The 16512-nt window shown below is 36.6% G+C and overlaps 1 protein-coding gene across 2 annotated transcripts; it reads right to left on the bottom strand.

The window, feature by feature from the left end:
* Positions 1-1581: 1581 nt before the first annotated feature.
* LOC129277630 (tubulin polyglutamylase TTLL11-like) lies at positions 1582-14529 on the bottom strand. 2 transcript variants are annotated; one of them, XR_010295777.1, is made up of 8 exons: positions 13932-14522; positions 12638-12740; positions 12009-12214; positions 9609-10106; positions 8391-8602; positions 6978-7253; positions 5085-6205; positions 1582-1984 (listed from the first exon to the last, which is right to left on the bottom strand). XR_010295777.1 is itself a non-coding variant. In XM_054913783.2 (7 exons), the coding sequence occupies exons 1-7, from the start codon at positions 14388-14390 to the stop codon at positions 5875-5877; spliced, it is 2085 nt and encodes a 694-aa protein (XP_054769758.2). In that variant the 5' UTR covers positions 14391-14529; the 3' UTR covers positions 1582-5874. The 2 variants fall into 2 exon arrangements, 1 of the variants encoding a protein (XP_054769758.2); XM_054913783.2 differs by having other exon boundaries at positions 1582-6205; positions 13932-14529.
* Between the last annotated feature and the right edge of the window lie 1983 nt (positions 14530-16512).

Genomic DNA, 16512 nt, shown 5'->3' with positions numbered 1-16512 from the left:
ACTTGATTAACTTGTGTCCAAGTTTCATGAACTAGGTCCATATATTTTCTAAGTTATGATGACATTTCAAAAACTTAACCTTAGGTTAAGATTTTGATGTTGATTCCCCCAACATGGTCCAAGTTCATTGACCCATAAATGACCTTTGACCTTGGTCATGTGACCTGAAACTGAGGCAGGACGTTCAGTAATACTTGATTAACCTTATGGCCAAGTTTCATGAACTAGGTCCATATACTTTCTAAGTTATGCTGTCATTTCAAAAACTTAGCCTTCGGTTAAGATTCGGTGTTGACGCCGCCGCTGTCGTCGGAAAAGCGGCGCCTACATGTATAATCTCACTCTGCTATGCAGGTGAGACAAAAATGATTAGTAGTTAATATTATTATCATTATTATTATCATCATCATTATTATCATTATCATTATGAAACGGAATTATACATGTATTAGTTACTACAGATAACCAAAGCCAAATCTTTTGGGACCCAATAAATCTGTTCCATTTAGAAGAGGGACATAACATTGTCTTGATAATCTGGTATGAAAAAGCTACAACTTGGGATCAAAACTTGGAATTATTCATGGAATTTTTTTACAACAAGCGCAAGTTCACCTGTATTATTATTATTTTTTTATTTGGTAGCATTAAAGAGAAAATTGTATGTTTTCCTCTTTGAAAGAGAATGTGATATCGATTGAGACATAAAGTCATCCAGCAACGGTTTTCAGTGGCAATGCAGACACCATAGCTGTTGTGTTAATCAGCGCTTCTCAACCTTTTTTTACTCGAAGACCACTTAGACTCTCAAATATTTTTCGAGGCCCACCTACCAAAATTTTGAGAAAGTGACATGACTACTTGTCTCGACTCAAAGATGATAATGGGCATATTAGTGCGTATAACTTTCAGTAGCCTGGCCTTTGACCCTCCTCCAAATGTATACAACCATGACAACATAACTTGAATGCTGAATACCTTCAATATTCGACTCATTGCTTATGATTTTACATCTCTGCCAGTCATGATGAATCAAAATTTCATGTATTCAGGGTCATATTTTCTTACAGTTACATTCAGAGACTTTTCAATTTGTTTCCTCCCTGGCCTTTTTAAATCGCTTCAAAAAAGGTCCATTTTGATGAAAGTATATTTTCATGAAATTTGAACACAAAGCCCTGAAGCACGTTTGAAACAAACGGTTCAAGAACTTACTGCATTCGCAAAGGTCCTGTAAATGGGCGACAATAACTAAATTCTACACAACTAAATTCTACACAATATGCATACATGAGGTTCGCATCAAAGTTAGATCGAAACCATCATAATCTGTATGCATATTGCAACATGCATAAATCATGCTTTAGCTTTGTTTGACCCACGTAGACCGATCAAACAACATATTCGGGCTGTCGGACTGGTCCAGGTCTGTGAAACATACTATAGTTTTTCCCCCATCTTTTTTCTTTCTCTGGAGCTTCTCACGGCCCACCTGGGAGAGCTTCGCGGCCCACCGTTTGAGAAGCGCTGGTGTAAATCATACAAAAAAAGTATTGCACAAAATAAAGATCAAACAGACGATACACTTGAGATAACCATTTATTCTAATGCCTTTCACCATAAATAGACTTTAAATATCAAATATGTAAAAATAGATTACATGTAATGAAGAATAATCTCACTCATATATACAAACATTCAATGCAGTAGCATGTGGACACCATAGGAAACAAAAAAATATTTTGTTAGAAAGTTTACAAAATATAGAAATATTCATTGATATAAGTTTGAAATATCATATGAAATGTAATAAGACATACATGAATGAAATTTGCATTTACAGAAAAAAAAACAGCCTCATTAAAAACACTGACCAGACCCAAAAGTGAAATTGACAAATGGGAAACATGTGAGCTACATGGTATAAACATGTACGCTTTATGCATATTAAACCCTTGGTAACTTGCTTAAAGGACAAGTCCACCTCAACAGAGAGTCGATTTTAATAAAAAGAGAAAAATCCAACAAGCAAAACACTGAAAATTTGAACAAAATCGGATGTAAAATAAGAAAGATATGACAGTTTAAAGTTTTGCTTAATTTCACAAAACAGTTATATGCACATCCTGGTCGGTATGCAAATGAGGAGACTGCTGACATCATCCACTATTTCTTTTGTATTTTATTATACGATAATATGAAATATTCTAATTTTCTCCTTATTGTCAAGTGAATCAATGATTAATTCCTCCCTGAACGTTTGGAATTAGCATTGCTTAATACTACATGGTTCAGTCAAGTTGGTCCTTATTGTCAAATCTGTAAGAAATGAAATATTGTATAATTCAAACAATAAAAAACAAAAGATATAGTGAGTGAGGGACATCATCGACTGTCATATCCATGTCACTGAGTTGTGCATATCACGGTTTTGTGAAAAATAAGCGAAACTTTAAAATGCCATAACTTTCTTATTTTGCATCAAATTTTGATGAAATTTTCAGTGTGATGCTAGTTTGACTTTTCTCTATTTATTCAAATCAACATTTTTCTGGGGTGGACTTGACCTTTAAGAAAAATTCAACTTCACGGGTTTCGCCAATAGGACGTAATGAGCTTCTTAACGGCTGAATTACGTAACGTCAAACTGTGTCAGGAGGGTTGTGATGCCAAACGTTTGAACGTAGAAAAGATAAATCACCAAGTTTTATGAGTTCTTTGTTTGGCTCTTGTTGGGCCTAAATTGCTATGTCAGGAAAAGTTTTTACACATCATCTGAATGCAGAAAGAATTGGGGAAAACTGTGCCAATATAAAATTTGACACAAAAAAAATAGTCCAAATCTGAGATTTCATCAAATCAACCTTGCAGGAAAAATAATATTTATGATATCTCTATAGGACAGAAGTGAAAATAAAATGCATAATCTGAAAAGCAAAAAAATCACCCACAATTTTTCGGTGAACAAACCTATGGATCACAACGCTTCTAACACAACATGACGTCATGGCCTTGAGGCCAGTGAAAAGTATAATAAAGCGCATTTTCGAGCCCAATAATTGGAGCTATTCTTCAGCAAAATACTCAGCTGGTAAGCAGTGAAAATGCATAAGGCTTCCATTGCTGTATTTAGTATTTAATAAGCTTTAGATTTGTATATGATTTGTCAAATTCACTTTTGGGTCAGGTCTGGGTCTTTAAAACAAGCATGATTCGTGATCATCATGCAATAGTAAATGAATTACAATACAAAGAGAAAATAAAGTTTGAGTAGCACTTGGTAGCATCACGAATTACATTGGCATCTAACACACATTTAACATTTGAGTTACATTATTCAGCACCTATAGAATGTTATAATTTAAGAAATGAATACATCAGATCAAGAGGTACGTACATAAAATAATATTCAAATTTGTATTTTTCATTAAAAAAGTTGTTCCTGAAATAATGTTTTTCCTTGAAAAAACTTAAAAACATGAAAAAATGACCATAAAACATTTTTGTTTGTTTCTATCTACCAAATAAAGTCATTGAATTATTGTATACAGTTCTATCTCTTTTACGTCATATTGTTCCATTCCCATATCTAAAGTTACATTATTCCATCATTTGGGAATAAGTAACATATTTCACTTTCATAAAGCACATAATACATCAAATGTGGAATAACAAAATTGAGATATTTCACATTTCAATATCACTTTTCTAAAATATATAATATATTGATAGTACAATTTTGTTGATAATGCCATGGGCAACACGCATGCCGACTTTCATCATGATCACGTGATCGATGGCCGAGATCAGAAGGGAGTCTGATGTCTTCTTAGGTGTTCAAATAGCCCAGTCTTTTTAGGGTAAAATGAACAATCATTTAAGATATGGCAATACATCATACATCACTGACGTCAATTGTGAGAGGATAATAATAAACAAATGAAAATGAAAGAACGTAGAACGTACACTTTCAAAGGAGTATAAAAATTCTCAGAAAATACTGTACAAAGAAACATGAATATCTTGCATATTCACTAGCATTTAAGTTCATTAGATTGCACTTCCATTTCCCCTTTTCCACATCAAAGTCCCCACTTCAAATCTGTTCTTTATATACATGTATAAATCTAACTCCAGACTTCAACAGAGAATGAGAGTGGTCTTCATATTAAACAGCATCTTAAAACTGGAAGTTGGAATGAATTAGCAATTTCGGTAGAATTATGATTTCTACAGTGCAGATCAGTTTCAACCTGTAGTTGTGAAAGAAATATTCAAGATGTTACCTATTCGCTGATCATAAACTTCCTTCGTGCATGACCAATTCAGAATACACTGCATTCGTCCCTGTTACCACATATACCATAAACCTTTCTTAAGCTCAAATGATTAAACTATGTTTTAAAAAGTGTAAGCCCATCAACCGGTATCAAAACCAAAGCACATCACAGTGGCAAGGTGTTCATTCAAACATCAAGCATCTATATTCAATTCAATAAAATTCACACAATATTTTTTGCATCCAAATAACCATTTATGAGAAGGAATTAAATGGAAGCCATCTTTGATCAGCTTTTTTCTTCAAATTGACATAATTATTATTCATTTATTTTTTAATAAATTTTAGGTCAACGTTTACCCTTTGATTTTCATATACAAAGTCATGTAGGAATTTACAATTACATGCCGTAAAGTTCATTTTTAAAATTTGCCAATTTGAATGGAAAAATCGAAGTTTTTAATGTCCACTACACATTGTCGCCCATGAAACACTGCATGATGGAGGGGGGGGGTCCTACATGCGGTTTGGAGTTGTTACTTCCAAGATTCAAATACCTTGCATACAATCTTGCATACTAGTAGGAAATTAAAATAAGAAAAATCTAATACATAAACACAACAAAAAGAAACTGTTTCTAAGGAAACATAAACTAAAGAACATATAGGTTCAACAAGAAAAATGTTATACAGTAACATAATTTTTGCCCTGAGCAAAACTAATACTTGATCATGTTTTGTCTTAAATGGGTCCCACTAAGTGCACCCAACTTCTAAAAAAAGTACTATAATTTTGACAAGTACACATGCACAGACCTCTTTTCTGAATTTGAATTACTATCAATTTTCCAAGGTCAACTCGGTTAAAAAACTTTAAAAGAAATTCAATTCAACATGACTTTGAGGCAGTGCAACATAATTTGATAAATACATCAATAATTAAATGGCATAAAAATACATGCAAAAATACAGAAAATGGTAGTCATACATTGCACGTTTAATACAAAGCACCAAAAAATATTCAACTCCTTCAAGCACTTTTTAAAAGAGAATCCCACAAAACGACCTCACAACATATCTGTCCTATGAATACTTAAAATAAAACATGAGTTTGTTTCCAAATAACAATAAGTGAGTTTAATCAAACATTTTTTAGTAGCAAGGCCACTCTTGCATTGACAAGGTGAGATGACAAATAGAATGAAACGACTTATACCCCTATGGTATCACTCACAGGTATTTATTCATGAATACCAGAAATAACATGGCTTCTTCTTTTTAAAGACTGAGTTCACCTACCCACTAACATCAAATATGAAGTGGAGGGGGGGGGGGAGGGTCAAGAGGAGTTTTGTTTCCACCCAGAAAATTACCAACATTTCTAGTGAGGGGACAAAAGGAGGAGGTGCTGGGGAGGGAATCCTCCAATCAGCTCCTCCGTTCCTTATTCAGTTTCTCCAGGACTTCTCTCTTTATCACTGCTTCAATTTGAAAAAAAATTCTCAGAAGGGAGGGGGAAGGAGAATGGACACATGTCCTTGTGGCTCAAAACACTGAGCCCAATTAAAGCACATAGGTGGTACATGTAGTTGCCTTTCAATTTTCTGAGCTGTTTTTCTGTGCCAGAGTGCGTCCTGCCATGGACGGTCGGCCAAGACGGCGATGCGGGAGTGGCTTCTTGGGTTGCCAGTCTTGATTGTCGTTCAAGTTGACCTCACAGTGCTCCACGAGGGCTACCACCCGTTCGCAAAGGGTGTCGCCCCTCATCTTCCGCTTGGCTATCAGGAAAAAGGCTTCCAGGAAAGCACCGAAACACATCCCGGCAGCGACGCCCTCACAGGTTCTTTCGTTCCAACGACGAGCTACATCAATGTACATGATATCGGCAGCAGCAGTTGAAAATCCACCTCCACATAGTTTACATTTTCTAGCAAACAAGAAAATACAAAACAAATTAAGATGATCTTATCTGATATAGACTTGTTAAGCGTAAGCGTGTATACGATAAAGGCTCTGACTGGTATTTTTTTTTAGCAAAGGCTTTTTGCAAGCTATTTACTTTACGAAAATGACTTCATATTGGAGAAAAGTTATAGGGATGGGAGGTTAAATGAAAAATTATAAACCCTTATTTGCTCCTCAAATCAAATTTTATATGATGAAGAACTGGAGCATTGAATTTGAGTTGGTTTGGGGGGAAGTTAAATTTATTCTGCTGATCCTATAAATCTTCAACTGAAGAGAGTGCATTTAAAAAGTGCCAATAATGATCTTGCTTGACATTGAGCTTTGTCAATACCAATCCCGGTGTTTATGCCAGTGACTTGCCAATGGTGGAAATTTCATTGTAGAACTTGCCACATTGGCTCATGTTGGGTTACAAGCTGGTTTTCTGAAATAGGTAATAACCGTAATAACAAACACCATTCCAATTTCAATTTTGGTATGCATGCTTAGTGTTTGTTTGCCCCCCCCCCCCTCTCCCGTGTTGTGGCGCCTCAATCTACAATCTAGACCGTGCTTTTACAGGACATGGCCTTAAAGCATATTAAGGCCTTTTTTATTCAATTCCTTGACCTTAAGCATGGCTTGGACTTGGGGTTGCAGCTTTAGTATTGGCCTTGAGGATTTAGGCCTTGACTACAACACTGACTAAGACCAGCTGCAAGTTCTAACTTGAAATCATCAAATTTGGTTACCTGCAGAAGGTTCTGAATCCAGTAGCCCCCATACGATGCGCCCCTCGCACCCCAAGGAACAGATTGAAAAAGACAGCCACACGTTCCATGATGCGCAGGTGCTCGTAATTGCTACTGAATTTCCGCGGCCATATCTCCTCTAAGCAGGAGTCATAAAGAGGGTCTTCCTCGTCCTCGGAGGTTGGTTCATCAAGCCGATGGTTCGGGACATCTCCTCCATCAAGACTGACAACTGGTATCTGACTACGTTTAGCAGCCATGATGGACGCTGCGCTCCTGTAAGAAAATAGTACAAATTTGGGGAGATTGTTAGGTTTACCAGCCATGATGGACGCTGCGCTCCTGTAAGACAATAGTTCAAATTTGGGGAGATTGTTAGGTTTAGTAGCAGTGGACGCTACGCTCCTGTTAGACAATAGTTCAAATTCGGGGACATTGTTAGGTTTAGCAGCCGTGATGGACGCTGCGCTCCTGTAAGACAATAGTATAAATTTGGGGAGATTGTTAGGTTTACCAGCCATGATGGACGCTGCGCTCCTGTAAGAAAATAGTACGAATTTGGGGAGATTGTTAGGTTTAGTAGCTGTGATGGATGCTGCGCTCCTGTAAGACAATAGTACAAATTTGGGGAGATTATTAGGTTTAGCAGATGTGATGGACGCTGCGCTTCTATAAGACAATAGTACAAAATCAGGGAGATTGTTTGGTTTAGCAGCCATGATGGATGCTGCGCTCCTGTAAGACATTAATACAAATTTGGGGAGATTGTTAGGTTTATGGACCCTGCTCTCTTGCAAGATTAGATAAAAAGCTGGTTTGTTTCTTCTTTAAGCGTGAGATTTGATAAATCTAGAAAATATAATGAAATTACCCATGTCCCCAAATCTTTCAATATGTTCTTAACCTCATGACAATTTTCTTGAAATACAGTAACCTTTATAGAATGGACTGTTAAACTTGCAAACTGATTTTTTAGACTGATTTGATTGAAAATTTACCTACTTTGTCCAGGATTGAAAATGAAGATTAAAAATAAAGATCCTATTGCTAAATCAATCTTAATTGCAATACTCTAGGCCAGACAAGAAGGGTCATAGCATTATAAGCCAAGTGGTCCAATATCAATAAAAATTTCAATGATTTTTGTGATAAGGGTACCACCGTACTGCTAAAAATTCTACCAGCTGACATGGTCTCTGTTTGTATGTCACTATGCTAGGCAATCCACATGATCTGTCACCTCCTTTTACTAAAGTTAATGACTTCAATTTGGCTAAAAAGTTCAGATATTATTAATTATACATTAGGAAGAGAAACGGTTTATGTCTCACTCCGTCTGATAAAATTCTAGAAAAGATTTTCAACAAGAGATTCTAAAAACTTGGGCCAATGAAACAAGGACGAGGAACTTACTTTGGATTCTTGGAGGACTTCCCTGGTCTAAGGAGTCTGAGTATATCGGTAATGAGAGGAATCTTGATATCTTCGTCTACCGGACTGGGTAGGATCTCGACTAGACCGTTCGGAAGGTGATGCTCAAAGTCCAGTCTCAGGCTAGGATTGGCATTAACCTCCAGTAAGATTGGTTTCAGTTTGCTCGTCAGAAGAATGTCAAATCCGAGGATCTGGAAGAAGAATTGAATTTATCAGAGGGTTATCAAAACTAAGCCCTGTAACAATACAATCAAATTTTCAAATTACTTTTTTTCCCAAACATTTTGTGCATGATTTACCATGGACTTAATAATAATATGCTGCTCATAGTGCTTAGTACCCCAGAGCGACGTCTCTAAGCGCTTTACAGATATATCATCACCCTGTATCCTGACATGCCCACACTCAAAGTATGCACTTTCTCCACTCCCTGGGGATCATTTCAACAAGAGCTCCAAGACTCAATTGCTAAGCATACTACATAAGCTTTTGCGTATCCACTTCACCCCTGGGTGGAGAGTGGAAAATTTACGTCTTGCCAAAGGACGTTAGACCATGGTAGGATTTGAACACACCACCCTCTGATTACAAGGTGAGAGTCAGAACCACTACACCATGACAAATTTCAGAAGAAAAAAGAAATCTAATACCAAATGACACTGTAGAAATTTAATTCTTGAACTGGTTTATTGTCATCGGCAAGCCAGGAAATAATACTGGTGACTGGCAACATTAGTCAGGCACTGGTAGACTGATTCAGACCTGCCAACCTCTTTCTAGGAATGAATAATTGTATTCTGTGAAAAAAAAATTGTATTTTTCCCCAAAAAAATGTATTTCATAATAAAATGTGTGGCGTGCATGCTCATCGCAGCGCTCAAGCTGCATGCAAGCTAAAATGCGCACTGCTCTTGCAGATGAAAAAAAAATTTAAACATGTGTATATCTCACCCTGGTTTTAACAAAATGATTGGGGAAAAAGTTACCTGAAATTACATTGATCCAATAACCATATTTGTGTAAGTTTTATGAAATAGAGACATATAGAGATGATTTTTCTCAATAAATTACGATTTTGCAAAAACGTACTAAATACGCCAAAAACGTACTGGTTGTCAGCTCTGCTGATTGATTTACCTCAGGGCTACTTAATTCTAATATTATCGATGATGAAATACTTGAGAAAAACAAGATCACCTGAAAACATGATGGGTTTGATCTCTTTGGAGGTAACTCGGCTTCCCATACAACCCGAAGATCAGGAAGCATGGCCGTGATGGTCTTGACAACCAACTCCTGAATCTCTTCCCACATCCGCGGTGTATCCAAGCCCCTGTTTGCCAAAGTACCAAACACACTGGTCATGGTTCGCTTGCTTCCCCGATCCGTCGCATCCGTGTGCACGAAGCTGGTGCTGAATTTATTGAGGGAGTAGTTCGTCAGGTGCATGTAGGTGACGTGGAGGTTACGCGTTGTTGGTTCCTGGTAAGGGATGGTACAAAACCGAGCCATGCCTTCTTTGCAGATGTATATCCTGAGTGGGTTAATGGAAGCTAGGAGGACGTAGATGCGTAGATCAAACTTCAGGTGCTCTAGGAGGAGGGGCCTTGGTACGTACTCCTGGACGACCGCCGGTTTGGTGAGGCCGGTAGTGGACATATGGTGAGGGTTGGAGATTAGGTAGATGCCATCACCCTGACAAAAGAAGAATTTATAGGTAACCACAGGATTGTTGGCTTTCAGTTTAAAGCAGATATGAACCAATAGCGCCATCTAGAGTCCTCAACTACTCATACCTTGGCAGTTTCCTGACCCATAATGCTAGTGTAGTCTAGTAATATAGACCCATTTGAATGATAACATGTTACTTAACTACTCAATACACTTATACCGCATCAATTATGTTACCAAGTAGCAAAACAATTACTTTTCCTCTCAAAACAATGAAGTTTTTCTATACAAATACAATTATAGATCAATTTATTCTCTGTAATTAGTAGATATCTGAAAACATATATTTTATTAGACTATGTATTTATAAACACACAGTCAATGAGACCACACACAGTTCTCTCCCCCTTTAAATGGAAATTTTACCGAGTCCAATGCCTAATGCCCTACTAAAGCGAATCAACTTGATTTTAAACCACAAGTAAAAAAGCTGAAAATTAATTGCAGGCCATGGGTTTATTAATTGGTTTCTCTCACTGGCCTGGGATATTTTTGTGCTATAGTAAAAACCCTTTCCCATTTCTGCTGTAATATAGAGATGTGCCCTATAGAAAAGAGGTCTTGCCTAAAAATATAAACATTTAAAAGGGAAGTTCACCCTGATAAAAAAAGTATATAGGAAAAATAGCAGAAAAAAACATTGGTGAAGGTTTGAGGAAAGTCCATTAAAAATTTTAAAAGTAATTAGAATTTTAATTCTTTAATAATTTTTGATGTTGTATATGAGCAGCTTCAGTGTATAATAAATATCAATGAAATTTCATTTGCTCAAAAAAAATGAATATAGATTTTATTGCACCTTCAGTATATCAACAGACAAATTGTTTCACATCTGCTCCTAAAAGAACTTATTTGTAAAGTCATCATAAACCATTAATAAGTGGAACGCCTCTGGCAGTCTCGCCTGCATTACGCGAATTGATATAGCTGTGCGGACTTTGAAAACAACCATTAAATAATACATGTAATTCACAAAAGAAAACATTGATAGGATAATAATGTACTGTGTCCATTGACCCAAAATGACCTTTGACCTTGATCATGTGACTCAAGTCTTTTGCAAAACAATCATTCATACGTGATAACCCTTATGTCCCAGTTTCATCGACTAGATCTATAAAATCTTAAAGTTATAACAATTCCACAAATATCCCCAAAATGGCCAAAGCTTGTTGACCCTAAATGACCTTTGACCTTGGTCATGTGCCCTGAAAACTCAAGCAGAATCTTCAGTGATGCACCATTACCCCTACATGTATGTCCAAGTTTCATGAACTAGATCTATAAACTTTCAAAGTTGTGATGACATTTAAAAAACTTAACCTTAGTTAAGATTTCGATATTAATTACCCCCACATTGTCTGAGTTCATTGACCCTAAATGACCTTTGACCTTAATCATGTGACCTGAAACTCGGGCAAGATGATCAGTGATAGTTTATTACTCTTATGTCAATTCAAAGTTTCATGACCTAGGTCCATATACTTTCTAAGTTACAATGATATTTCAAAAACTTAACCTTGTTTAAGATTTCAATGTTGACGACGCCGCCATCATCGCTGCTGCCGTCGGAAAAGCGGCGCCTATAGTCTTGCTCTGCTATGCATGCCAGACAAAAATTGAAATTTATGCATTGGAGTAGCTGTTCGTATATGACGTCGCAGATAAAAAAAAATTGAATTTCTAATCTCTGATGAACTTTCGTCAAACCTTCACCAATATTTGTTATTATGTTTCCCATTTTTACAGCAGAATTTTCTTCAGGGTTAACTTCGCCTTTAAGACCCAAGTCATTCAAGGTCTTAGGTACATGTAAACATATATGAAGATTTTAAACTGTAAAGAAAGAAGAAAGACCAGCCTTACCTGAGAACCATCATCCGGTTTGACAATGAAGACTGGCTTAGCTCGGGGGTACTTCTGAGTGAAGGTGGAGACCTCTGCACAGAAAATGTGATACTGCTCTGGAAGGATCCAGGTCCGTGGGTAGAAGCTGTATTCATCAGGGAATAGCTGCCTCATTTGATGCAGTAGTTTCGAGAGTTGGGCCTTGCGTACAAGTTCTAACAGACCTGGGAAAGGGAAATATAATGCACATGTACATTAAACATAGCAATTAAACACACTTCACTTACTACTCAGTTTAAACCTTAAATTTATTGAACCCACAAACCTTTAAACTACCACTAGTACCAATTGCTACATACATACAATGTATTTCCCAGATTTCTGCTCATCACTGATATACTGATTGTGTGTAACAAGTAGTAGAACAGATCTGTAGTTATATAACGATAATCAAGAATTGTTCAACAGTCTAGAAATCCAGATTCAATTGGCACTACATAACAAAATAACCCAGCTCCATTCTAAAATTCTAAGCACCCAGGAACTGGTTTGAAAGGAGAAAGTCCCATTTATGAAGACTTGGCCAAAGATTGAGCCCTTCCACCAACATCTCCAAGTCACTTCACCAAAACATTTTTTTCTCTTACCTGGGAATTTATTGACCATGCCTCCAAGGGGTTTATTTTCGCAATCAAAGAAAGATACTCCATTCCAGAATAGATCGCATGGTATCCTCTGACTGCCGCTTGACTATTAAACAGAAGAGGAAGAGTAAGAACACCTTATTATCATTGCTTAAAGGGAGATTATAAATCGTCAGTTTTCTTGAGGAATTTAACACATTCGGATATTAATCATCATATCTGTATTGTTATGCAATCATTTTACTTGATCAACACACTGAACCAAAATCTTTCAAAACAATGTCTGCATATCAAAAAGCTTTGCATGAAGATCGAATCCTAAATATACGTTCCATAGAACTACAGTATGTTAGAGAATCTTTTTTCTTTACCAAACATCTATCGGGTGTACATTTATTCTAACTTGTACATTTATTCTTATTTGTTGAGACATAAATTTGTTTTAAAAGAAATTATTTAACATTAAAATCTTACTAATATCAAATCTTGTAATAATATTGGATCTTACTTCATTCTTCTTCTGACGACCGACAGACATGTACATGTAGTAGCTAGTCCATTTGTAGACACAGGAACTAAAATACTTGGTCATGGTCTATAGATCTAGCGTTCATTGCATGAATCATCTATATCTCACACATGATTTATGATATACATGTAGGGGTCTACAGATGTATGTGAAATCTTTCAATTATGATGTAGATTCTAAGTCTATCTGAATATTTTGACAATGACAAATGAATAAAGAATGTCTTTGGAAATTTATCTTTATCATTACCTTTACTTAGGAAAAGTTAACGTTTGGGTCTACTACCAGATATATTGCCCCCCAAAGACTAAATAAAAACCTTTTTTTGTTTTTCCCCCATTTTTTTTCTATTAAAAATATATCTGAATTTCCAAGTAGACTACAGTATTTCACTAAAAATGAACCCAGATGATACAGTACCAGTCACAATTCTTTGACTACCCGTTTCACCAGAGAACAATAGATTCATGGACCAAATCTATTGTTCTCTGGTGAAACAGGTAAACAGGTACTCCAGGGGCCTGTTGCATAAAACTTTTTACCTGAGAAAACTCTGGTAAAAACTGAAAACTAAGGTTAGTCTGATTTCTGCCATTGACTTTAACACATTACACAGGGCAAAAACTCTGGTAAAAACAACCTGAGTTTTCTCAGGTAAAGAGTTTTATGCAATGGGCCCCAGGTAGTCAAAGAATTGTGACTGTATATCGTAGTGTAATTGAAATTACCCCCCCCCCCCAATTTAGGAAGCAAATTAGGTTGCTTTACCTCCTTCCATCTCCATCCTAATTCGTTGAGACTGACTCGCAACACTTCTCCACTTGATCTGGATTTTGTCATATTGACCATCAGGATGTTGTGACGTCGTTTCCTTCTCCCGCTTCGACTACGTCGTGATTTATGTTCATCTTTGGTATTTTTCTTTCCTTGACCTGCTTGTGCATTTTGTGTTTTTGATTTGACAGCGTCGTCAGCCGCGGTTAAACTGCATGTACTCAAGGTCAAGGCATTTGGTGTCTGTTTCAAACGAGCATCTCCCCCGGTGCTGGAGCGGCGGCGGGCACCGGTCGCGATCTCCTCGGCCTCCCGATGATTTTCAGCGAGGAGCTGTGCAATTTGGTTCCGCAAGCATTCTTCATATGCAATTTGTGCATGCGTAGATCTGGGATATAACGGCTCCAACTTGGTGCCATTACCAACACTTGGACCGTCTGAAGAGGCCGACATCTTTTACACCCATCGCTAAGATTTTCAACTTAAATTAACCCATCGTTTTAAGGAAAAAAGAACGGAAAACACAGACTTTGGACAGGTTCTCAATCTTTTAGGCGTCGGTCGTTGCTCTGTAAACAGATGTCTGAACAGTATCGTAGCTGGCGCTATATCAAACAAAACAGAGTTATCAATAGACAGAGTGGCGACACGCGCACTGAAAACAGGATACGCGCGGTCAAAGGTCAGCCATGGAGGGCTGATTAGTTCCCTCTGAGCACATGCAATGATTTGGCAATCATGCATCGCTATTTTTATTCCCGTTTTTTTTTTTATTTAATTGTTTCTGATTAATTGATTTTCGGCAAAGTAGCCTAGGTCCGGAAGAAATAATAATCGAGTCTAATTTGTATCGCAATTGCTGGGAATACTATGTAATTTCTCCTCTTTGCTTTAGAGCTTGATGATGGATCCCCTTTAACATTTTAATTTGTCTGGCATTATTATTTACTAAAGATCAATTCCACTTTTTTATTGAAAATTAATGTTGAAGAATTATAAATTTTAGATTTTCTCAATGTATAAATAAAAAATGGAAAAATAGAAAAAAAAATAGGCAACTAAGAAATAGGGAACACGAAAAATCAACAAAGTGATGCTGAAGACATAATGGAGTGGAAAACTCTGTGGAGGGGCAGGGCAGTTTTCTACTTCTGAAACACTGCATTGAAATTTTGTAATCACAACGCCGGTATCGTCCGAGGATAATAAACAAGAAGCAAAGTATAGTGATCACAAAATATATAGGAAAAGCATGTATTTTGACTTTATATGTTTTATTAAAAGTTAGAGCTTAATTTAATATAGTCCCCTGAAAAAATATGGGCTATTAATATCTGTGGTGATTTAGGGGGTAGGGCCCGGGTGGCAACTCCTACCTACACAATTTTCACTGACTGTCAATCAATTGGAAATAAGAGCATTGTACTCAGATCGAATTTAATTCTTGTCTTAAAGTGATCTCGAATAATTTGAGCGGTCTGAATATCAAAATTTAACCAACCTGTCAAAGGCTTTGTAATCGGATGGGCCGGCAAACTCGCCCTTTTTATGTCTTCTTATAATTAACCATATATCTTTATGCTTTGTATAACGAAAAGGGGAAGGGTACTGATGAATTATTTCTTGTTTTCTTGTTGTTACCATTATTATGACGATCATCATTGTCACAATTGATAATTATCATTGAAATCATTATTTTTATTACGATCATCATTGCCATCGTTTAATTACCATCATTATCAGGGCGGCGAACGTCATACATTCTTTCTCTCTTCTTATTTAACTAAAAAAGTTGAGGCGGTTGTTGCCACCCCCCTCCCCCCATTAGCGATGCCCTTGATCAACGCTATTATAAATTATTTTTAATAGGAGGCAAAGGATCCAAGCGTTATAACTTTTTATCAAACGAAAAATAAGGGGTATAATTAAAGTGAAAATACCCATACAATCGGACACCGCTGATTCCCTTCGATTTTCTCGTCTTTGCTTGAACTCTTTCAATAAGGGGATTATCGCCTTTCAACCCGTGGCGCCCGCGATCATCATTATCATAATATCTTGTATATATCTGAAGAAATGTAATTTATACTTTGTTTCTATCCTAACTTTCATCAGCGGGCGCCATGTTTTTATTCTAAGTGAAATGATGTAGTACAGAGTAATGTTTTATCCAAAGCAATGTTTTCCGGATTTAAGCCAGGAAATAATTCTGAAATTATTTTCTATTAAAAAAAAAACTAAATGCTGATTATTTTCGGCACTTTTCGATCTTCCTAGCAAAAGCAATTTCACTTGATTATAAAATTCGCAGATTGACAATAATTGTCCCATTAAAAAAAAAATGTTACATCAATTTCCTCTGATTGATTTGATCTGACAATTCTTCTGGCAAATGGTGGAAATTGTCAATGTTTTAGTTGTGAATGTACATGTTTATCAATACTACCCCTCCCTCTGTCACTCTCTTTGCCTCTCTCATCTCTGGGTCTCTCTCTCTATTTCATTATCCGATGTCTCTCTTCCTTTCTCTTGTTTAGTGTAATAAAAAAAAAGAAAAACATAGTCTAAACTATTT

Source organism: Lytechinus pictus, chromosome 15 (genome assembly GCF_037042905.1).
Source record: "Lytechinus pictus isolate F3 Inbred chromosome 15, Lp3.0, whole genome shotgun sequence".
NCBI classification, from domain to species: domain Eukaryota; kingdom Metazoa; phylum Echinodermata; class Echinoidea; order Temnopleuroida; family Toxopneustidae; genus Lytechinus; species Lytechinus pictus.
The sequence above is the reverse complement of the archived record's forward strand: the minus strand, read 5'-3'. Positions and strand labels throughout refer to the sequence as shown.

Coding starts and splice junctions, on each gene's coding strand:
- LOC129277630 (XM_054913783.2), bottom strand. CDS start 14,390: ATGTCGGCCTCTTCAGACGGTCCAAGTGTTGGTAATGGCACCAAGTTG. Junction 12,741..13,931: donor TAGGATGGAGATGGAAGGAG/GTAAAGCAACCT, acceptor TCTGTTTAATAG/TCAAGCGGCAGTCAGAGGAT. Junction 7,254..8,390: donor AAGTCCTCCAAGAATCCAAA/GTAAGTTCCTCG, acceptor ATTTTCTTACAG/GAGCGCAGCGTCCATCATGG.